Source organism: Ptychodera flava, chromosome 14, assembly GCF_041260155.1.
Source record: "Ptychodera flava strain L36383 chromosome 14, AS_Pfla_20210202, whole genome shotgun sequence".
NCBI lineage: Eukaryota > Metazoa > Hemichordata > Enteropneusta > Ptychoderidae > Ptychodera > Ptychodera flava.
Window position 1 is genome coordinate 3,557,833 of NC_091941.1, and position 24,227 is coordinate 3,582,059.

Below are 24,227 nucleotides of genomic sequence, written 5' to 3' on the forward strand. Positions count from 1 at the left end.
CTCTATGGGGAAAAATAAAATTGGGGATTTTCAGAAAACTAAGACGGTGAAAGTTTTTCTTTCTCCAAGAGCTTTAAAGTGGGCCCACTAGTGGTAGATTAGAAAAGAATGTATACATTTTGAGAGTCCTAATATTTGCCCCCGAGGCGCGTTCTACCTTAAAGCATAGACAGTAGAGAGACACGTTCCTCTACTGTCTATGCTTAAGGAGACGAATATCAACAGCTTAATTGTTAATTCTGCACGAAGTATACTATTCGATTCAGACTCTATATGATCGGAATTTTTCGTCTTATCCAGTAAAATTCAACGAAGTACGTCATATTTGATGTAGTCTTGAGAATTCACTTCTTGCACTTTTCAGTGATTATTAGCCGCTGTTCAAACAATTTTCCGTCTATACTTTCCCCATTGTTGCTTTACCCCTCCAAAAACCCCATTTGCATCCCAACGACACCACGAATAAGGCATTGCCATGCCGCAAGTATGGAGGTCCGTCCTTGTCAAAATTATGTTACAGTAATTTTAATGTGTTAAAATTAATTTTACGTAGTCTCGATTTAATTTTACTGGTACTGGCAATTAAAGATCAATTAGCTGTAACTTTGATCATTTTTTAAATTTTGTTTGTTCTGTGTATCATCTGCAGTTTCTGGTTTGAATCCCTGAACCATGGAGAAATTCCTTTTATTAAGCTCATAAATATACCCTATATGAGTATAATCTCCATTGTTATTGTTTAAATTTTGTTCTCAGGTCCGGACTAGAATACATTTATCAACAATAACAATGGTCATTTCACATATACAGGACGTGTTTGCAAGAAGGACACCGGGCATTGGTCATGATGATCGGATTATAGTAAAATTCTGTAGTTGATACATTGAAACAGAGTAGTGAAAAAATTAGTCAACAGTTATAGCTAATGTCCCTTTAGTTTTGAATATTCTTTGAATAAATTAACATATTATAAATTAACCTTACATGCTGGAATTAATATTATGTAGCATAGAATTAATTTTTACCGCTATCTTGAATTAATTTTGTATTTTCTTGGAACTAATTCAATCTGTTAAAATTAATTGGAATTAATTTTGTGTAGTCTAGAATTAATTTTATTTTTAAATTTGACGTGCTAAAATAATTTTATGAAGTCTAAAATTGATTTTACTAGTACCTCGAATTAATTTTATGTAGTGGCAGAATTACTGATATTGCCAGTACCAGTAAAATTAAATCGAGACCACATAAAATTGATTTTAACACATTGAAATTGACCATCCGTTCGCAAGCATGTGCGATGCGCTGTTGACATCGCCGACGCTGGTTAGAGGACGCCGCCAACGACGTCGACCGACAAACTTATCCAAGGTCAAATAAGTCACAAACGTTACAGCTTAAGTGGCAGTGCAATGAGATGACTCAATTCCACTAATGCGATGATGGTGATTCATAACTTCATCATGAGGACTTTTGGATTTTCCCGCATTAACACCCATGATTACTACGGTGAAGACCTCGGTCACTGTTCTGCGACAGCACATTTCGAGGATGGCTCGTGCAAAGACAACACGCCCGCGCTCTCCGAGGCTCGCTGGCGCGCACCCACCAACAACACAATACGGCGGTCAAATCTCACTTTTATACATAGTGTTGTGCCTTTCGTGTTGTTTTCTACCATCGGTTAGTGCTGATCCTATTCCAACGTTGACCGCCTACGGCGAAGAACATTTCGTCGACGGGTGCCACCAAGATTCATGTAAAATTGATGAGTATTGCCTAGACCATGGTTCAGGCATATCGGTGTGTTATCCCTGTACACAAATTTGTCCTGGTTATCCTCCTGAGGAAAACGAAGATTCTGTAGCACAAGCAGTGGCACCCGGCCCAACACCATCGTTTGAGTGTCTGGAAAAGTGTCCTAGTGAGTTACGATATTTAATTATTTGTCTTTGACTTTATTTGTCTGTGATTTGTGCCGTTGCCATCGTAGACTTTGTTGACGACTGTCATTCTGGCCATCGAGCCAGAGCTTGACATTTCCGCTCGACGTGATAACACATGATGAAACTGCTACCGTGAAAGAGGCCCATGATTCACAACTATGGTTTTTTGCAGTGGTCTCCAAAACAACGTAGTTCATGTCTCTGTTGGCCTCTTCTCTTACCCTGACATTTTTCATCCGTCTGAAGTTGGAATAATTTCTATCAATTTCATACCTCTCACGCAGGATACATCAAGCAATTTGAAGAACCCGATGATCCTACCCAAGGCGATGTCGACTATGCACAGGACAGTTCATCAGCATCAGGTGAAGGTACGATAATTCATTGTTGTTTATGTAGGGAAAAGACAGACTGGAGAGGAACTACCGCCCATGTAAACACACACGCACACACAAAACAGATGAAGACACACTGGCCACACCACCTTTGACTGCTGTGGTGTTAGAGCTCTAAATATTCAGCACAATGCACAAGGGTATGGAAATGGCCAGCCCTACCAGTATGGTGAGAGTACGGCTTTGGCTATGCCGCCTCCCAAAGCCGGACACTCGCCATACTCATAGGGTTAGGGAGATGGTGTAACTGCAGTGTCTCCACAAGGATGTGACATGTAAACAGCTTTTTTAAGTACATCCGAGGTAGTAGAGAAGGAGTCACAACTGAGATAATTACGTTTATTACTATTGTAATAAACTACCTCCATAGTACATGTAAGAACTTTAAGGAGGTGATCCTGATAAATTGCTGTCTAGCTTATCAATTATGATTTTCCAATGCAGGTACTTGTTACAAAATATTTTCCTTTGTATGTTTATTTATTGGTTGTCATGGAAACAAACAATTCATTATTTAGATTGAATTACCTCTTATATACTTTAAGTAAACAACAAACCAACAATAAAAGTACCTATGAATGTACTGGAGTGTCTGAATGACGACATAATAATTGGAACTGCTCTTTACATTTAGGCTTTTTGGGAAAGACACTACTTGGAGATATTGCACTTGTAGCAGCTGTGGTAGTCTTGGCTGTAATTGTTTGCTATCTGTTGTGGGAGAGATGTACCTCTAACAAAGCAACAAATGACAGCACCGGAGAACATGCACAAGGTTTGTATAATTAAAAAAATGTCAATGAAATCTACCGTACATGAATGTGTACTTGTATTCTGCTGCTGCACTCCCAAACTGCAAGGCTGTGTTATAAATGCAATGCTGCCAGTGTTAGAATAAACGTGAGGATGTCTATCATGTCTACAAAAGAGATTGAAATCAATAAACAAACAAATCTCATAAAGTTGTAACACTTTATTAATAGATACATGTCTAATAAAGTTAAACATTTTGTCATAGATTTTATTAGAAAACAAAACAACCGGTGAATGTCAATGTCATGTTGTATGCCATCTGATCAGATATTTCATAGTGAAGGAAAGGATATTCATCTGCCATTCGTATCTCAGTAAATATGTATGATTTGTGATCATTTGGTGTGTACTTGCTTTAACTCAAGTCTTCAGTAGCATTTGTTGACATTGTGTTGGTGGTGTGCTTTAAACAAAATAAAAGATATGAATGTTTAACCCTTTGAATGCGATGTATGTCCATCACACACAAAGTCTCCCATACCGCCAAAGCTACCATCTCAGTATTTGGTGTACAGGTAGATGCAGGGGTTGAGATGTGAATTTGTTCAAATGAACTTGTCAGTGTCAAAAATGTGCAAATGAGATAAGAGAAAGGGAAATCCTGCAAATGTGCAGGAGTGATGGCATGCCAGTGACTGAAACAGGCTTGAGTCATTTCCTGTCATTGTTTATGAACTGTTACATATTATATTACCATGCCCTGCCAGTCGCATTTTGATTGGTCGAGCTGAACCACATGACTGACCACAAATACACAGTAATGGATTGTTTACGGCCCTGATACGAGTTTTGCGGACCGACGTTGTACGGCAGAAGACGACCGAGGTCCGCAAAACCCATATCTGGGCCGTAAAGGTTTTATCATATACCTTATTGAACGGTTGTGATATGTTTCAGTATTTATCAATAAAATTTTGTGAAAGTTATGGGCGTAAATTAAAAAAAAAACATGAGCCACGCAACTTTGCGGATTAATATGTACGATGTTGTCATTTGTTCTGTTGTGGAACGCGTCACGAGCTTGTTCTATGCGAACGCCAATGTCACTACAGAATGAGCACAGATGAGTAGTTGATCCTGCTCGTTAAAATACACTTTCTCAGCAAAACATTGAGAGGAGACTATCAAGCACTTGTTTTAAACCAATTTTGATCGGAATAAGATTCGAACTGTCTACAATTTGCTTCAAAACTATGAGCGAAGCGCATAGAAATGGGGTTCGAATCTCGCGCTGACGTGCTTTCGAATGGAATGTATGTGGATAGCAACGCCTGTAGCAACGACAACGAAAAAGTTCAAAAAAGCACGCACACTACCTTATTTGGCAAAGTGTGCCTGGGCGTGATACGGCAACTTATTACACACCTGTAAGAGCGCCTTTTCCCATAGGTTTACATGGGTACGTGAATCTAGGTATATGATAATGGTTTGCTTACATGCCCGTGAATATGAATAATAAGATTAACAACTCAAAGTATCGTAACTTTACAGCTCAAACGTAAATCATAATCAATCACAAAATAAAATGGAGCACTTGTAGGTCAAGTTGAGATACTTTTTTCTGAAAACATCTCCGGATTTGCCAATTTTTTACAGTGCGCGTGACAGTGCGTCGCGTATTGCTCAGTTTCTGGGGCCCAGTTGTCGTTCGCTCCTGAAATTTTCGGAAATTTTGACGGTTTTCTTGGGTTCGCTGATAATATAATGGAAATAACAGACTCCGCTCTTACCATTAACGTTATTTGTGGGCGCGGGCTCGAGGAAAGCCAAATTAACAGGCTCTGCAAGCCTCGCCCGTTAATTTTTGGCTTTCCTCTCGCCCTTGCCCACAAATAAACGTTAATGGTCAGCGCGTCGCCCATTATTTGTATCTTAACATAAACAATAATTATGCAAATACACACAGCCCAGCTTGAATGTGAATGGGAAATGCAAAAATCAGCTTTGGTGAACTTCCCCTTTAAATTTTGCAATGTATGGATGTAGTGTTACTAAGTAGGATGAAAGCTTTGTGAAATGTACTTGCTTAAAATATGTTTATTTTGCTGTAGGGGGCAAAGAAGAAAAGAAAGTGAGAGACACAAGGGGAAAATACAAAACAGTGAAGCAAGGAGAAGAACAGAAACATACTGGTGGATATGATGTCAAGGTAGAAGGTAAGCAACAAGATGTTTCACCGTTTACAGTGTAAATTTTACAGTAAACAGTGTAAGTTTCACTGCAAACACTGTAAAGTATGGCAATTAAATTGATCCATTGATGCATTGTAAACTCTTTGAGATTTTGAAATGCACTGACCGTGTCACAAGGCTTCCCTGACCTTATTCCTGGTTTTGTTGATAGATTTCTCATATTTTGTATGAGCATTCCATGAAAGTGTTTTCATACCAGCTTAACATTATTTCAGACAGTTTATTTAACAATGTTGATAGTACGTGTAGATAATATTTCAACTGATTCACTAAAAGGATGGTAGGCAACACTGCTTCCGGCTGATTGAAGAGTGGCATGGAATACACAGTATTCCTGGATTTCTGTACTCTCCCTGGCCTTTCGAAATTGTTAGTAAATTTACGAATTTGGTTCAAAATAAATTAGTAAGCACAAATTATTTGCTGAGTTAACAAGCACTTCTGGTACTCAATAAATGATGTTAAGGGTATAGAAATGATGAATGATTTCATTATAAACAAAGGAAAGTGAAAAATTCCTTTTTAGTTTTTTTTTGACAATGAACACTCATATTTTGATACACATTTTCAAAAGATCCATTAAATAACACAGTACATCATGGGTCATGAGTGCTTGTAACATTGAAATTTCTTCCTTGTTTCAATAAAGTGTGTCATTTTGGTCAACCGGCCCATGAATGTTATTCAATTAATCGATCTTTATTACACAACATAACATTTTCAAGTATATTGTGACACAAATCGTAACTCCCTTTGTGTGTGTAGTCAGTGCTTTATGATTATATATATTAATAGCGAGCGCAGCGAGAGCGGCCGAAGGCCGCTCGCGAAGCGAGCATTAAGACTAACGCGTGTACACGAAATTTAGAATGGAATCTCTATATACCTACGAGTTTGAAAAGAGAGCACTTCCATGGAGGCGGCCATTTTGAATACTTTTACACGGATTGCGTGAAATTAAAGATATCATCTACCACAAATCCTACTCGACAATGTGTATTTCCGACAAAAGAATCTCTCTGTTCCAAAGAAAGTGTGAAATTTGGTTCAAAATGACTATTTTCGATCACTTTTGAAAGCCCGGTTCGGTCATCACAGTGCGCCGCCATTTTGAAACAAGCCAACTCTCGCGAGAACGAACGGTCAGCTCACACGAGAGTTAAAAATCGTGTGCTGAGAGCTACCGACGGGATCCGGGAATATCAAGTACGTGTTTTACATTAGACTGCCTCTGTTCCCGCCCCTGTTACAATAAACTGATCGGAATCATGTAATTTACCAGTTTTAAATAATTTTCGTTAGTGAACTTGGCATTTCCGAGTTAAATTGCTAAAATAATATATAAATGTTATTCTAGAAAAGACAGCAATTCAACCAAAATATGCATCATGCATCAAACACAGAAATTAGCGTGCTATTGCCTGAAAACATCAATGACGGTATACCCTACGCTGCGCTCGCTCTCAGGTCAGACCTGTTACATATTATATGAAGTGGTCATTAATATTATCAGTGTTTGCACAAGTTTTAGATGCTAGAAAATCTCTGACCTGTTTTTCATATTTGGAAAGCTCTTTTACTTTGAAAGTATGCATAGGTGTTAGGTGGTGCCTCTTGGTAGCTGCAGTCATTATGCCATGTTCATCTCTAAAATTCTTTTAAAACAACCACTGATCAGAACATTTGGCAGTCTGTGGTTTCGCACAAATTTTGTCTCATTATAACTGCAAATTTAAGTACACAAACTGAGACTGGTGATCCTGCTAATGTTTTCTTAGAGACAGTTATACTTTTAAAATGCTGCAGATGATCGTCATTTATTTTTTTTGTCTGGATAAACGTTTTCGTCTTGGGACTGTGCACAGCATTGTCTCTGGATCATCAAAGAAAACTATCAGTATTCATAACATTTGCTGAGACAGTTTCTTGTAAAATATTTTGAAGGAAACCTATTAAAATTGGCAAGTTCACTGAAAAAAATTCAATCTGCAGATCGTCAAATGACAAATCTATGACAACTAAGATTTCCGGTTAAGATTCCCGGCTCGTTTCCACCTCAATGCACAGACAAACACTTTGCGGTACGGTACATCGTTCAACCATGCGCGGTCCGGACGGCAGTTCGACTATCTTTCCGGCTGACTGTCTTGATCTCTTCTCGGCGGTTTCATTGTTTCCAATTTTTCATATCAGGTGCCGTATTTATGCCCAACTTTCTTTCCCAGCTGAGGATACTACAGCTGAAGCATTTGTAATTGCCCGCTCCCCTCGATCCGCTTCACCCGCATCTATTCGGAAAGTTGACAGCATGTGAGTGTTTGGGTATCTCGAAACTACCATAATGCTTGGCACACCAGTATCTGAGTACACGACCCGGGGATCTTGAAACCTTTTTGCGCTTGCTCATGTTAGCACAGGTCAAAGTCCAAAGCTATAACCATTGTCGATGCGCCGATGATAGGGGCAGAGTAGTTTTTGAAAGACGAAATATGACAGTATTTCCCCGGAATTCATAATCTTGACCAAAAATCAGGCTTCAAAAATAACAAAATTGTTCGTAAATTGCCGATCGGGCATGTCTTTTTTTTCGTAAATTTTCATTTTTGTTCGTAATTTACTAACGTTACGAGCAACAGCGAGAGCACAGGGTTTCTTTCATACTGATTATTACTGATTCTTTTGATGCTTTTAGCAATCCTGTGTAAGCAGCAATAATCATGTCACACTTGTCAAGGGAGAAAACGTGAACAAAGATGAGCAATGAGCCACTTATTAATCCTTCATCGAAACACAGCATTCCTATAAATAGATAAACAATTGCCATGCTGTTAAGGGCTCACCATAAACATGCTGTCAAATTCCAAATATTCATGACAGCAAATCATGATATCATTCAGATAAATTTGTATGGATTTATGTAGCAAAGCTTATATTAGGTCATGTTGTAAGTAGGTAACTTAATAAACTAGCTGTAACTTTTTTCATCCATTGCCTTTGATAAACCCATAAATCATATTGTGTACTTGTGTTTCTGTAAATTTATCTGCGTGCATCATGTAATATTCAATTCAATTCAACTTTATTCATCCCTCAAGGGCAATTCAGTTTGGCTGACAACACACAAAATAACACAACAAAAACAACAATTACTGGACTAAAACTAAAATACAGTAACAACACACAACAACCATTAAGATGCATCATTTAGAAACCGCACAGCGGTAGGGATAAGAAAATTCTTAAGTTGGTTTGTCTTGCAAACTGGACACTTAAAACGTCTTCCAGAAGGAAGCAGTTGGAATTCTGAATTCAAAATATGATCTGATGAATTTAAAATGGAACGTGCTTTCCTCAGACATTGTTGCTCGTAAAATGATAAAATACTCCTCTGTGGTGAGCCAATAATCTTTGAACTTAAGTAACAATTTTTTCAATGTAATTCTTATGTTGTAGACTTAAACTCTGGAACCAGCAGATAAATGAGAAAGTTATAATACTTTCGATAAAAGACTTGTAACAGAGGGATAAAATTGCCTTATTTACTGAAAAGGATTCCAATTTCCGTAGAAAAAACAATTGTTGTTTCCCCTTCTTTACAATCGCCTCATGCTTTTTCTCTGATTTTTCTTTAACAGATGAAGCCAACGTTGTGAGACACCAGAGTAACCAAAATGGTAGTATTCCTAATGGCATTGCTCCCAATGGCAGTATTCCCAATGGCAGTATTCCCAATGGCATTGCTCCCAATAGCAGTATTACCAACGGCAATATTCCTAATGGCAGTGTTCCTAATGGTAATGTAACCAAAGGCATTGCTCCTCATGGCATTGCTCCAAATGGCAGTATTCCCAATGGCAGTGTTCCCAATGGTAGTATTCCCAGTGGCAGTGTTCCCAATGGCAGTGTTCCCAATGGTAGTATTCCCAATGCAGTTGAAATGAAAGACTTACATCAGCCACCTATGAATAAGAACATGTATTACAACCAGAGTGCCTCGTTTAACACCCAGAGTGCTTCGATTAATCCTGATACATCAATCAGAAGCGCAGTACTCATCGCTCAGCCATCAAACAGTGGTATAAGTTCATCACAGCATTGAATTCTGCATCAATTCAGTTCAGTCATATAACATCTTTGAAAGGTTTTGAGTTTTAGAAGATGTTTCTGGTTTTGCTAGTTTGCTCGTTAGGTAATATGATAATTCTGTTATCAGCGTGTGACTTTGTTGTCGTAGCTTCCAGTGAAGGGTAGCAAGCCATACAACTTTCGGCTTCAAATTAATTATTTTTGGCTGAAGATATCTTGAGGAACCTACCATAAATACATCTGTGAAAGTTGCTCAAACATTTTTGTTGACAATTAAACTCTGAAACAGTCAACATTTCCAGCTTGAAAAAAAAAGAGCAAGATATGTAGGTAAAGCTAGTTTAGCAATCTCTTAGTGTTTTTTTGCTGCAGTGGCGTCAGTTGAATAGCTGTATGAAGCATCAGTGATGCCTAAAATAATGCAGTAGCTGTGAGCAGAATTCAGAAATAGCTATAAATTAATAGCTTAGAGTTTGTGCGTATGAGTGAAGGTTAAGAAAAGTGTATGCCACAAAGTGGTACCAGAAAAAAGAAAACGTAATAAAACCAAAAGAAAAAAGAAAACTACATAAAAAACACAAAGAAAACTACATAAAAAACAAACACAAAACCAAAAAAATTGGAAAAAAAGCAATAAAGCAAGTATTTGCGTAATGATTTCAAGTCAAAAGGTTTCACTTCCCTCAGATTCTATATCAGTACATTTCATCGATACATTCTGCAATTGTCTAATGGAAAGAATCATGTCAAGTCTTGTGCTATTTGTAAAATGTGCAATTTACGCAGTCTGGTATCAAAACCTAGCTGATTAGACAATCACAATACTCAAGATAATGTAAACCTTCCCAACAATTGTAAAGAAAAAATCGAGAAAATAAACAAAAATAAAATGATAGAATAATGTTCATAAAATTTTATGCTTTTACTGTAAAATTGATTTGAAAGCAGAAGTAATTTGGTTTTGGTAGAATTGATGAACTGACACTTCCTGTAGATAAATTATCAAGTTAGTTCAGAGTGCTATATCCGATGAATTGTAAATAGATTGCAGATCAAACTCTGTACATAGCACTATTCTATCAGATATCAAATGTATATTTTCGGATGGAATTTCTTCTCTGTGTCAGAAATCCTTCAAAACCATTTTGCTTGAGGACAAATGTATATTTTGAATACCTATCTATTTTCTGCAGAATGTTCTCATGAACAAGAATGTAATTTTTCAAGGATATTTCATATTTGTAATGTGTCTTTTATCAAACTATATAATTGGAATTTCCTTGAACAAGAAATGATGCCAAAATTGAGCAAAGTAATGGCAGTCACTTGAGTGAATGAGTAGACATAATTGTGAATGTCTGAATCTGCCATAATTCAAGATGACTTTGCATTATGTAGTGCTGACCAATCTGTGACCCAAAACACAATATTCTTGTGTCAAGCAGAACTATTGACATTCTCCACAAATAGTCTATGTGTAATTTAAAGTGAGTGTTAGCTGTGAATCTGTGAATTCCATAAGTTACAGTGAATATCAAAATAAAATTTCTATATCATTTGACATTTACAACAGATCATCATATTTACTCTGTAAACTATTCTGTCGCATAGAGATGTTAACACAGCAAAAAGACAAACACAAAAAGTGGATGAACTTTGAAAGGCTTGAATACAGTGAAATTAGAATTGTGTAGTTGCATAGCTAAATTTATGAAAGAACTATTGATTTGAAACCTTGAAGTGAATGAATATATGCATAGATATTTGATGACTAAGCAGTCTACCTTCAATTGATCATTTGGGTGTGGCTGGAGTTATTAAAGTAGATTGCTGTGTCAGCAGTTTGATAATGTCCAATCTGAGATCTAGTGTATCCATGAAAATGTTTGATTTTGCTTACTGTTAGTTTCAAATATGATCACTGTCACCAGTTTTGTCACCAGTTTACAGTATTTATTGATGGTACAGATATTCTTGTGTTTGATGATACAATAGCATGTAACTTTGGCTCTGAAATCACCTGAGTATGCCGTGTTTTCTCTGTGGCCACACTCTGTGATGTCTCATCTGAAGTGATGTTGTCATGTACCCATATCAAATTTTTTCAACAGCTCATCAGAAAACAACTGAAAAACAAAGTTTTCAAGCAAACCAACATGGACCAAACTTTTCTATATTATTTTATGTCTATGAATTTTCCATTGCTGTCTTGATTTTAAGAGACTTTTTTGTGTGGTTATACTCTTCCAATTGTAGTACATTCTTATAGGAAATAGATGGAGAGGGCAACAAAAAAGACAGACAATTTTGCATCTGAATAGTGGGACAACAATGAATAGAGTTTATTTTAGAGTTTTATGTTGCCGTATCAGGCCAGTGTGTGATTCATCCATGCATGGCTATGGAACTGATTGCACAATACACAGGAAGTCATCTGAACTCTATTTAAGTTAGCTGCCTAGCAACAAGTAATATGCAGAGTTTACACATCTTTTACTTGTCACATTCCTAGTAATAATCTCTCAATTATTTCTGTATTTTTCCTTTGTTTTATTCTTTTTAAAGAAAATTTCTGGCATCAGGTTATTTAAAAAATTGTGTTTATGATACTATTGTGATGTCATATTTGAGATGACAAACTGACTTCTTATTCTAATTATCACTGGTATGTTTGCATTTCTTTGAAGTGTCTATATCATTCTTTCAACTTTCTTTTGTTGTCAAATGTATGATTTGAGATCAAATGTGTTGGACTTTTATCCTCCATCTCTCAAGGGTCATACTTCATAGCTTACGGGTCAAATTAAGTTGAAGCCTAATATCCAATCTCTCCCACAATTCCATCTGATTGACCTGTCATCTGTTTAATACCCGTCAGTAATCTGAATACAGAAGTATATTTTTGCAATGTCAAGATACAGAAAATGTGAAAATAATTTTGAATTTCAAGTCAAGATATTTTTGGATTGGTTGTGAAGAGAAGAAAGGGTGCTAAATAACTGACTCAATTGAATCAGGATGAGGTCCAACACATTGTGCACTGTTTATTGATATATGGCCTACAAGCTGTCTTCCAATGAAAACCTAGTGTATTTCTGTCAGATGTATTTATTCCAAGATTTCTGTCGGTAAGAAGAAATTCCTATGTACTGTTGTCATTTCTCGCCAGTCTCAAATCTGTACGTGTTCAGTACAAATCTGTATACAAAACATTTTGTGTATGAATTTATGATTAACTTGCTCAAAGTTTAGTGTAACTATCCTGATCCAGTTGGTAGAAGTAGAGAGCAACATTTTTTTGTCTGAATAACATGAAAAACTTGAACAGACTCAGATATGTAAGAAGCATTTTAAAAACGGATTTTCCAGAGTTTTGAACAAATTTTGTAGGTGGTTTTTATACAAAAATGGCCTTTAGTTGACCATGCGTGGGTGATAGCCTTTTAATGTTGTTAATCACAGATGTCAAAGGTCATGGACAGTGTACACACAAAGTGATTACTCTACCTAGTTACTGCCGACCCCAGTGTGACCCCCAACTCACGGTAACTGATATGAGAAATCACTTTCAAGTCAGTTATTTCTTTGAGTAAGTTATTTTTCCAATCTTTCAATCAATTGTTTACATATTTAGGGTATTGAATGATATTGTTACCTGCCAATTGACTGAAAATTTTAAATAAAATTCCAAATTCTATGTCACATGAACTTTGTAGAGATGTTTGTAACTTAATCATAAAATTTCAAAACCAGATGTGAGGGAGAGGTAAGAATTAAGGGATATGAGAAAAAAATTATGTAACTGCAGAATGCTGATTTTATGACTTCAAAATCCAGTTTGGCAACTGGAACATTGCCATCTACACTGACACACTGCCTTTGGCATGGCTATGATTAATTCCCTTGAGACCTCCCATTTTTTGACAAGGTATTTATTTGACCACCTAAAAAGCAGCTAATCAGCTATGACTCAATTTAACGACCACTCAAGCCATTGGTATACAGACTTTTTTTACTCTGCAATAATGTTGTGTATTGTTTATCTACAACTCATACTGAAATCATACTAAAATTTGTCATCATAAGATATTTATATTTATTTTTTCAGCGTCAGGTGTACCAATTTTACACGTAACCTTTCAAAACACTCTCCCTGAAATGTGTCCACTTTTCTGAAATGTATTTTCATTAATACATCAAGGAATGGTGGAAAACTGAGTTGTAGTTTATTAATATGTTTTGTTTGGCAATAAAATGATATAAACACCTTTAATGTTTATATTCCTTCATCTAAGGTTTATCTTATGAATGAAAGTTGTTTGTGAAGTATGTGACATCTAATTTTTCGTTCAGTTTCATTGAACTCAAAACTCACTTAAAACCTGGATAAACAGAGTTGCTGATCAACTGTCAAACAAATTACAAAAGCTGAACTACTCACCAGGAAATTCTAGCCATGTGCTGAATCATCAGAGTGTAAAAATGTGTCCGACAAATAACTGCCTAATACATAAGTCTGTGACCGGAAACTGTTTGCCCTCATTTTAAGGTCATGACATGTCCTGGTTTCATTCACACAGACCACAGACAGCCCAGTACAATGAGGTGCTACAGGTGCTGTTTATCTCTAGATTGTAGCATGCAAATACAGTTTGTTAATTTTTTTTTGAGAATTCATATTCCATAGTTTGGTTATTAACGTATGTTGCTCATTCCATTTCTGTAAAATGTGTTCTTGTTAACTGAACACGTAACCAGTTTGTAGACACTGCCTATGATGTATTTATTATATATTTACTGTTTGCACATTTGTAAAAGAATGACCATATGAGTGGTAAGCAGTGCTGGAGATAAATTGTTACACGGTATTTTGTGAAGTGCAGGTATGTGTTGGAATAGATGTGAATAATTGGCAGATGGGTGGGGGGGGGGGGGGAGAGAGAGTTAGAGGAGAGAGAACTTCATATCGTTACACTTTAAAGCGGTGACCAAGGCTATTATATTTGCGGACTTTGTGACTTTAGAAACTTAGCCTGTCAACAGTCCCTCATTCGTTCTTTGCCTAAAATACTGACACAGCCAGTGCCATAGGCAACCAACAAATGTTGTTTAGCCACAGTTAGGAACTGCTTACACTCGGATTGTTGTGTAAGTGGAGCAAAGGAATCTCCTTTCACATAAATGATACTAACGCTACTTACGCTCCCTTATTTGTAACACTTTTCAGTATTCTTGTTCTTTGTATAAGCTGCAGATCCTTCCTATTAGTTGGGTCAAAAATTTCAACAAATATTGTACTGAAATTATACAAAATACCATTTTCTTAAATTGCTGCAAAGTTCTGTCATTTTCTCTTTAATGTACACATTTAAAACAAGTTGAAGTATTCTTAGAAACAGAACAAAAGACAATCTTGTATATTCAATATGCAAATTTTTGCAAGTCTAGAATTTTCTATCATACCTGCTGTTTCAATGTGTAGACTCTTGAGGGCGCTAGACAAAGAAAGTGCAAAATAATGTAAATCTCAGACCCCATATGCATTGGGTTAAAATCAGGTTTCTCAGTAGTATTGTTCGGTTGAAAAGTAGTCAATTTAACTGTAACATGTGATTGTATTCTAGATGAAGCCATGTTTCCATTAAATGAAGAAACTTAAATCACACACATTTTTTCTTTCTGAAAAAGTTTATTCAATTATAGATTTATCACTAAAGATCTTAATATAAGCAAGACAAAAGACCTTTGTTGGAATCGCAATATATACAACAAAATCATGGCACACATCATCTCATGAGTTACCTGTGAGACCTACTAAAAAATTGACAAAGCATGTACACATATATTTACAAAATTTGCAAGTAACACTGTCAAATTTGGAAACAATTCAAAAATCTTTGGAAACTTCTATAAATGCAGAAAAGCTCTCTAATAGACAGAGAAAATAGATCAGTTATTTACAAACATTTTATGTAAATGGGGAGAAAAGTGGATGGATGATGAAAAAGTTCCATGGGAAATGGTGTCCATGCCCTGTTGACAGTCACTGGAATTTACTGTGAATGACGCTGTGGTATCAGAATGGACAACTAGGCAGAAAATTGTTGGACTCATTTCAATATCATGATGGGCAGGTTGGGGCAATTCAACTAATTGGCAAAAGATCATCTATACTTTGACGTCTTCCCATACTCCACCTCTGGCCATTTCTCTCACTTTGCGTTCTGATTGTCTGCGATATCGTTCCAATTCCTGCAAAATTCAATGAGATCACATTTAAAAGACAACTGGATATAATCTTGCCAGATTGACATAGAGGATTATTTTTGAGTAACTGAACACTGCTGTAGAGTAATAGCTGCATTAAACAATACTTTGATTTCTTGTACTCTTCAGCGGGTCCTATTTTCTTCCCTGAAACCTTCCGACAACTCCTAATGCTGAATTTTTCTAATATTGAAAATACAGAGCGTCAATTTACTACTGTGAAATCTTCTCTCTATGACGTGACGTGTCTTGACCTTGATAAAAAATAAGATTGTCTAAATCTTGAATAACTATGTTACCTCATCTTTTTGTGCTCTGATATTGTCCACAGCTGGTTCAGTATATTGTGGATCTTTTGCTGGGTCCTCAGCTACGGATGTACTACCAGCCTGCAGGTTGAACACATGAACATGACATTGATTATATCATACCAGTGTATTGATGGCTCAACTACATTCATCTGAGCAGTCATGATGTGAAAATAATCATGCACTCTGATACAAATTCCCTATACCCTTCCTGTGTTCCTGGAAGTTGGTGTTTATCATTGTTATTATGAGTAAAACCCAATTATCTGTTGAACAAATAACTCTCTAGTACTGCGTTCAGACAGGAAAAAATTGGAAATGTTTCTGTGACACTATTTGTGATTTGCAAACACAGGGGATTAATATTTGAGTCCACTTGTGTCCAGACACACAAAATTAAGTCTCTGTTTTGGTGTTTAAGCTGGCTTAATGCGCCCTCTTGAGTTCAAAAGGTGTACATGGCCAAGCATATAGCATTGTAGCAAGATAGCTGACATGAATGATGTTGTGCTGTCGCTCCGCCTGTTGCAGTGCAACTTTTTTGTACTTCAGTTTCAGTGCCTTTATCTTGCGGTGGCACTGATCAGCAATTCTGTTTAAACCCTTTTGTAGAGCTCTTTCTGCATTTTTTTGTAAACAAGGCTGTCTCTACAGGTTTTGTTCAGCATTCTCTGTATACTTTCGTCCGCCCAGACAAGGATGTAGAAAATTTTGGTTATGGGTGGCAAAAATAAAACTACAGGTGGTTACAAGTATTGTATGCGTACATAAAGTTTGTGCTAAATGTACTGATTTCTTACTAAAACTCAATTTTCACAGCCGGCAAATTTTAGCTGACAGCCGGTTGTTTTTGCCGGCTGCCGGCTATTTTCTACATCCGCGCCAGACTGTGTGTGGAGGGACTGTGCACAGACTGATCTCATCATCAGACCAATTATTGCCACAGGATGTGGTGCTCTGTTCAGCAGCAGTGACGCAAGGAAATTGAATGTTGGTTGTTATGTTACAAATACCTGTCATGTGAGGCCGTTTAAAATGGCTCTGAAGCAGCTCAGTCCATCCACACAGAGAGTTGCTGACAAAGTTAATCCCTACACTGGCTCAGGTCTGGCCGGCTAAATCGTCTCAAATTTGAAACATTTCAGAACCACCTGGGAGTGTCCACACATAACTTTTTATGCCAGGATCGGACAAGAGCCATTTTAGAGGCGTTTTAATGGCCTATGTGTGAGTGGCACCTAGGGTACACTGTTGAAAATGGTTCCTAGTGCATTTAATCATGTAACAAAGTTCCATTATTTCACCTGTTGTGGGAAGAATGATGTGTACGCCTGTTTCCAGAGTTCAAGGGGACTTCTGGCTGTCAGTTTTCCAATGTCACCTTCTGATACTGGAGGCGGTCCTGAAACATAAAATGGAAAAAAATTACAAATAACTATTCAGCATGTTAAACACACAAGACTTGACTATTGTGTAGAATACATAATGCTCACCCCAGCGTTGATCAGATATTCACCATTTCATATACCATATGATCATTTCAATAAAGCAAGTGTGTATTCACACAGGTATGGATCAATTATGAGGGGGACAAAATATGATCAATTATGGGGGGACAAAATATGTTTCTTAAATTACAAAATGTTTGTCTGATAAAACTGAAAGTTGGTGTTTCTAATGTGAGTTTAATCATCTCAAAGAACGGTGTCATGGTTAAAATCAAAATGTTCACATCTTCTCAATGAGGCATAAATGAGACATAAATTCCTTAGAAAAGAATGGACAGTCAATATTGTTTACTCCAAGAAAGTCAGCAATCTGACAGACTGTTGGCAAACAGTTACCTTTATTTGAATGGATTCCACATATTTTAAAATAAAATTTGATATGACCACTTCCACAGTTTTGAATTTCCAGAAAGTGTCAGCAGCCATCGTAGCGATGACAAACCTGACCAGAGTATGACGCTATACTATTTTGAAGAAACATTGACGATTGAATGCTGTGTTTTTGATGAACTACATCTTACTTTTGTTGATTTCATAAGACACCTTCTGAGGGGTGAAATTCTTACCGATTTGTTGCAGCGAATCATTGCCAGCTGGTACAATGATTGGCTTGTTTGCATCAAGTGATATCGTCTTTCTGTTGAGAAACATTGGCAAGAACTCGACTTTAATACCAAAACTCACCAGATTACTCACGCAGACTGCGAAACGGTCATGTCTCAGTAATATAGCAAATGACAAACTGTCCATCAAATGAATATGTAAACACTAGTATTATTCAGAGTCAGATGACAATTGAAAACGTCTAGGAGATACAGTACGCAATACTTGGGTTGTAGTGAAAATTTGTAAATTTCCTTCTCTACTGTCTATGCTGGAAGTAATACTTCAAAACACACAACAACTTGTTGATTTTACTTATTATAAGTTATAGTACATTGCATCTATACTGTACTGTGGACAAGCTTGGAAATGTGATGAGATTTGTGAACCAAGAATGGGTCACTTTATGTCTGAACTTACCCAGCTGCGGTGCCAAATACCAAATGACTTATAAGTTGCCGTGTCTTTATGACTAGGGATTCTGTCTTCATGCTACAAAACTACATTGAAATAAAAAACAATTTATCATCACACAATTACACAACTTGCAATTACATTATGCATTTCTAAGGCTACATGAAAGCACAGGGGCTCATAAGTGGCTATATAAGTCAATATTACAGCGTTTTTCTTCCTTTTTCAATGTTAAAAAAAACTAGCTGAAGAGCACAACACTTGTGTAGCTGTCTTTTGTGTAGCTTGTATTGGCATGTATAGTGCGCCCTCAATAGGGAGTGTGATCATATGTAAATGTGACCTTTAGTTCCGTGACCTCTAGCCATGCCTACTTCCCTCTCCATATGGCCGGCCATGCGTACAGACGTCGCTGTGTTTACTGACGTCGGTGTGTTAAATTAGTACAGTAAGCATAGCGAGGACAGGAAGTAGGCATGGCTAGAGGTCACGGAACTAAAGGTCGCATTTACATATGATCACACTCCCTATTGAGGGCGCACTATACATGCCAATACAAGCTACACAAAAGACAGCTACACAAGTGTTGTGCTCTTCAGCTAGTTTATTTTTAACATTGAAAAAGAAAGAAAAACGCTGTAATATTGACTTATATAGCCACTTATGAGCCCCTGTGATGAAAGTAAAAAAATACATGTTCTACAAATTCTATACAGGGTGTACTTCTTTCCAAATTATGGCACAACAAACAACCGTTAATGAAAGCAGCCTAATTGAAAGGCTCACAGATGTTTGAAAGTGTCAATATATAACAGACATTTAGTGAAATAATGTAGAAAGTGGACAACCATTGACAATTTAAACTGTATTTCAACTGACTGAACAATTAGCTGACATAGGTACATGTATGACATTTCATATTCAATGTTTGTTTGCTTGAAAGAGTGTGAATGACAACAAGAAAATTACAACTCACCAACAAGGATGCACCATGGCTGTGTGCTATAAATCTCAATGTTCTACCGATCACCTTCCTCTTCTCGGAATCAAAATCCTGAAATCATAGGATGCCATGATATATGAGTACCTACTCCTTTAACAGTGTTCTGGCAAAACATGCAAATGTTACACATGTAAAGGAGTTGTTTTACTGAATCTCCCCTGATCAAAAAAGTTACGACAATCAGTCTAATAATAATACAGCTCAATTGGTAATTGAGGGACAAAATTTGATTATTCATCATAATCAAACACTGTGATTATGCAGCACAGCAAGAACTCAGCTGTAACATTTAAGTATGTGACGTGCAGACAGATCTAAGGGCATATTCTGTTTTGATAACATGTACCCTACATTTCTCAATATCTTATGTAAGTCACATGCCTCACTTTTCTACTAAGTACCAAGCTTGATGTGTTTGGTTTTATGTCATCAGATTCTGGGATATTATGCCACAAGTATCAGGTGTTTGTTTTTGTGTATCAGATTGTGGGATATGCCAACTGCATCAAACTCACCTGAAATATATTGTGGGATATGCCAACTGCATCAAACTCACCTGAAATATATCATATTTACTGCCAATAATCACCAGTGGCACTGGAAACGGCTCTATCATATCCTTGTCCTAGAAGTTACAGAAGATGATCTCTATTACAATTATGTGGTAGCACAAAAAGCAAATGCAAATGATCGATGTAGGCTGTCATTAAGTCCTATCACTAGTTTCTGTGTCTACATAGAGTATAAAACATTCCCTTTTAGTTACAGAAACTGATATACTTTACAAAAATTGAGAAGTGTTTGGGTTTGTGATAAGATCATATTCCAATCTTTCTGAAAAGGATAAAAGCTAGCAAGGAATTATACTAACTGGATGGTTTTCCCCAAACTGTTTCCAGGCACGTCTTCTGAGACGCTGTTGAATTGCCGAATCTTTTGCCGCTGCTTCTGATATTACTCTTTCGATTCTTTCTCTTGCAACTTGTAACATGGTTTCCATGGTATTCCATAACTCATGGGGTTTTGATAGGTCTAACACCAATATAATTGAAATCGAGCTGAAAAAAGAAAATTGTCATCTAGCTGTCAGATGATGCAGATTACACATGAACCGAACATCATAAAGGATGAAAAATTTCAACCTAACTTTCTTCCTTTCAGGCCTCACTTCAATTTTACCTGATTATGAGTAAGTTTCATGAACCAAAAAGTTAAATATCCAATTGGTCAGATGTAGTTTCTTCAAATAATGGGAATTATTATTAACTTTGTACGTTCATTTTCACTCTATTTCAACTCTCGGAACTTAGTCACATCTCCATGGTAACAATTTCTCTACTTACTCTATAGTTTCAACTTTAATGGGTACATCAATCAGCTTTGAGAGGAAAGTGCCTCCACCCAGCTCCCAGATGTGGCCAACATCTTTAGCCTGCAAAACAAATACAGACACAGTAAAGGTTTTTACTGATACACATTCATCATGTAAAATTTGCGCTGAGAAATCAAGTCATAATTAATAGCAAAGATTATCCTTCACAATTTTCAGATATTTCATAATGTGAGGGTATATTTACACTGATACCATGAAAACACTTGGTTTTTAAAAACCAAAAATACAACAGAAAATACAACTTTGTTTCAGTATCAAGAAGTCATTAGAATGAAAACTACAACACATTTTACTGTGGAATGGGCTGAGAATTTTTAATTATTTGTACAATATAAATCATATCTAGTAAGGATAGCTTCTGATTGCCCTGTCTGCAGGTTTTAATTTTGTCTTTATAGTAAGCCTCAGGGACAAATATTTGGATTCTCAAATATTTAAACTTTTTTTAATACTTTCCTGGTCTACTGCTTGTGGAGGGCTCATTTTAAAGCTCTTGCAGTTAGCAAAATCTTCACCGTCTTAGTTTTTCTAAATAAAGAATCGTACTGAACATAAGGATGGCGGCTATTTTGAATTTGAAATATCAGTAAATGTTAGGCAATTTCTTTCTCTAGAACCAAACTTTGCATGGTAGCCCTTGATTTTTGCTCTTGATTAATAGGACAATGGTCGAAATTTTTATTGAGGAAAGTTTGAGCAAAAATGCAAGTCTTTCACTTTCAAGGCATATACTATCTTCACATTGATTAAACAGAAAAATTACAAATGTTTATCTGCAACACTTACAATATTGTGACCTCTGGCCCTTCTGCCAAATGTGTACTCTAGAGCAGTTGTAGGTTTGGGAATTTCATCCTTGTCTAAAAAACGTAGAATGATGGATGTCTTACCCTGTGGAAGCAAAGATTGGATTTGAGTGTTACTGGAACAATGTGTACAAACAAACACAGAATGTAAAAAAATTGATTCTATAGTCATGAAAACTTGCCAGCATCTCTTGTCTCTCAGTTGATTAACATGAAAATACACTGACGTACAATATGTACTATACAAGAAATGATATTGAGATAGTCAAAGCTGCATCCAGTTTAGGTATTTCCATAGACAGAATTACTTACGGCATCTTTGCTTCCAATTACAAATATTGTGGACTCATCCTTTGTTTTAATTCCTTCTTGATCATCTGTAAGAGGAAAACACAGGCACTGACAAGTTGTTATGGTTCTCAACCTTCAACATAAAAAAATTTTTGTAAAGCCCTGTTGTGTATGAGTAAAGCTGGACTTCTACTGTGGAAATAAATTTACCATTTTTATTATGACAGTGGTCTGTTTTACGGGACGGGCACAAGTGAAGACTAGTGGGCATAAACTTTTGGCCACAAACTAAAAAAGGGTTTCCCTTAGTGTCTTATATATCATTAAAGTACTTCGTGACTATCATGAAACTGTCTGTTAAATTGCTCTTCTCTTCACTTGCCCAGTGATCATATGATAAATAAGATATTAATTGTTGGGAATAATATTTAGTCCTGCTGCACTGACTTAAGTCAAGCTGTAAAAGGCTAATAAACACATTCAAGCTGTGACTGGCCAATGATAACTAAAGTTAAGCTCTAGGTTCTAGGTAGCCAATGATCAACTGCAGTCAACCTCTCAGTGACCAATGATAAACTACAGCAATTACAGGTGACTTCCAGCTAGGCCGAGACTGGCGGACACCATGAAAACACTCTTCACTGAGGAGCTCACATACACTGTACCGGGATATCAATTGTGAGTTGCTTTGAAGAAGTTTTCTTATGATGGTTGCCAGTCTCAGACAAGCTTAAAGTCACTGATACTTGCTGGGCAAGAGTTCCTTTAGGCCCCCCACCCCTGGAAATCACTTAATCGCAGAGTTTCCTTGGAAGAAGCACATCAAATACAACTTTTGGAGTGGTTTAAGGTTAGGGTTAGTTGGCATACTTAAAGTGTTGTATATTCTGCCTAAGAAAAAAAAATTGGGGTGGGGGGGGGGGTCTTAAGGAACTCTTTCCAATTGTTGCATTTTTGTTTAGACCTTGCAGCAATAAAACATCGTAGCCATCTACATAAATAGCCAGCTAATTTCTGCAGTAGGCAAACTAATTCTCAGTTAAGTACCAATCATTCTTTTGCAGGTAAGATATTCATACAGTGATCATGATTTTAACTGGTCACTTTTTCCACACAAACACAATTTACAGCTGCTGCAGTACATTATCTGTCTTTATACTCACCTTCTGGATTCTGATACGATGCTCGTTTAGTTTTCTTTGATTCTTCTATTGCAATGTCCCAGATGGTTTTCTCCCTGTAGCAAACAATAGTTAGGCTAGGGGTATCAAATATTAAATGTTCATATTTGAAACAATAAATGGTTCTTAATCTTGTGCAACAAAGAGAAATTGCTGGTATTGTCCAAAACAGCTCACATTGAATGATTAAATAGTAATACCATGGCAATACAATCACTTGACACAGCATATACCCTCGAGAAAAACATACCATTGACCCTCGAGGGTCTTTGGACATAGTAATGACGTGTGTGCAGCAGTTGACGTTTTGCAGATACAACTGAAAAACTTACGCAAACGTTTGTGCTGTCGCTCACTTAAAAACTGCATCCAAGATCTGTATAGATGCGCTATTAAGTATCATATCATTCATTCGACTAGCCAAGGGTCAAGAGTAATTACTATGGAAACTGACAACAAAGTTTTCCGCCACGGCAGCTTACCGTCATTTCCCATCCAGTTCCGATATTTTGATCCCGCACGTCCTAATGCCATGATTTTGAAAGGTACCTGGCTGACATCATTGTACATCCATGCATGAACGTAACTTTACGTCCATCGACGATGGCATCGCGTGAATAGAGTTCGACTGCCCTCCATTCACAATCTCACTCGCTGTAGTCTACATCTTTAACTGCATGTTTAACCTTCTTTGCTGAGTTGCATGAGTATTTTTCGGAAACAGGAAGTTCGCATTCAAGAATAGCAAATATTTCTATCAAACGAACTTACCCTTTGAACATGTTGAGAGACAGTGGTCATCCAACACAGATTTTGACAGAAGACTTCTACCTCTTTGGACCAAAACAGTTCACAACAGATACACCACGAGATAGTGCAGTGTGTTTTCAGAGTTGGAATGTGCACAAAAAGCAATGACGTATATAGCTTCGACGTCACCCGGTAGCGAAGTATGACGTCACTAAGTTTTGTGTGGATATGTAGGTGCCGACGAATGAACATGATGAACTGGCCGGTGATC

General features: G+C 36.9%; 2 protein-coding genes across 2 annotated transcripts; one reads left to right on the forward strand and one right to left on the reverse strand.

Moving 5' to 3' along the window:
* Window positions 1–1,400: 1,400 nt before the first annotated feature.
* LOC139148985 (uncharacterized) lies at window positions 1,401–9,957 on the forward strand. Its single transcript, XM_070720461.1, has 5 exons — window positions 1,401–1,924; window positions 2,231–2,317; window positions 2,976–3,116; window positions 5,206–5,310; window positions 8,982–9,957. Exons 1-5 carry the CDS (start codon window positions 1,498–1,500, stop codon window positions 9,443–9,445), a joined length of 1,224 nt encoding a protein of 407 aa, XP_070576562.1. The 5' UTR covers window positions 1,401–1,497; the 3' UTR covers window positions 9,446–9,957.
* Window positions 9,958–14,757: 4,800 nt separating this feature from the next.
* Window positions 14,758–24,188, reverse strand: LOC139148987 (cytoplasmic dynein 2 light intermediate chain 1-like). The gene is made up of 13 exons (XM_070720463.1): window positions 23,978–24,188; window positions 23,189–23,262; window positions 22,047–22,111; window positions 21,715–21,819; window positions 20,879–20,967; window positions 20,407–20,593; window positions 20,092–20,160; window positions 19,509–19,586; window positions 18,539–18,618; window positions 18,082–18,152; window positions 17,312–17,409; window positions 15,999–16,088; window positions 14,758–15,684 (listed from the first exon to the last, which is right to left on the reverse strand). Exons 1-13 carry the CDS (start codon window positions 23,986–23,988, stop codon window positions 15,601–15,603), a joined length of 1,101 nt encoding a protein of 366 aa, XP_070576564.1. The 5' UTR covers window positions 23,989–24,188; the 3' UTR covers window positions 14,758–15,600.
* Between the last annotated feature and the right edge of the window lie 39 nt (window positions 24,189–24,227).

Excerpts from the sequence above, each read along its gene's own strand:
- LOC139148985 (XM_070720461.1), top strand. The coding sequence starts at position 1,498 with ATGATTACTACGGTGAAGACCTCGGTCACTGTTCTGCGACAGCACATT. Across the intron at positions 3,117-5,205 it reads CACCGGAGAACATGCACAAG|GGGGCAAAGAAGAAAAGAAA; the intron begins GTTTGTATAATT and ends ATTTTGCTGTAG. Across the intron at positions 5,311-8,981 it reads ATATGATGTCAAGGTAGAAG|ATGAAGCCAACGTTGTGAGA; the intron begins GTAAGCAACAAG and ends TTTCTTTAACAG.
- LOC139148987 (XM_070720463.1), bottom strand. Across the intron at positions 20,968-21,714 it reads GGGCCAGAGGTCACAATATT|GCTAAAGATGTTGGCCACAT; the intron begins GTAAGTGTTGCA and ends TTTGTTTTGCAG. Across the intron at positions 19,587-20,091 it reads GTAAATATGATATATTTCAG|GATTTTGATTCCGAGAAGAG; the intron begins GTGAGTTTGATG and ends CTATGATTTCAG.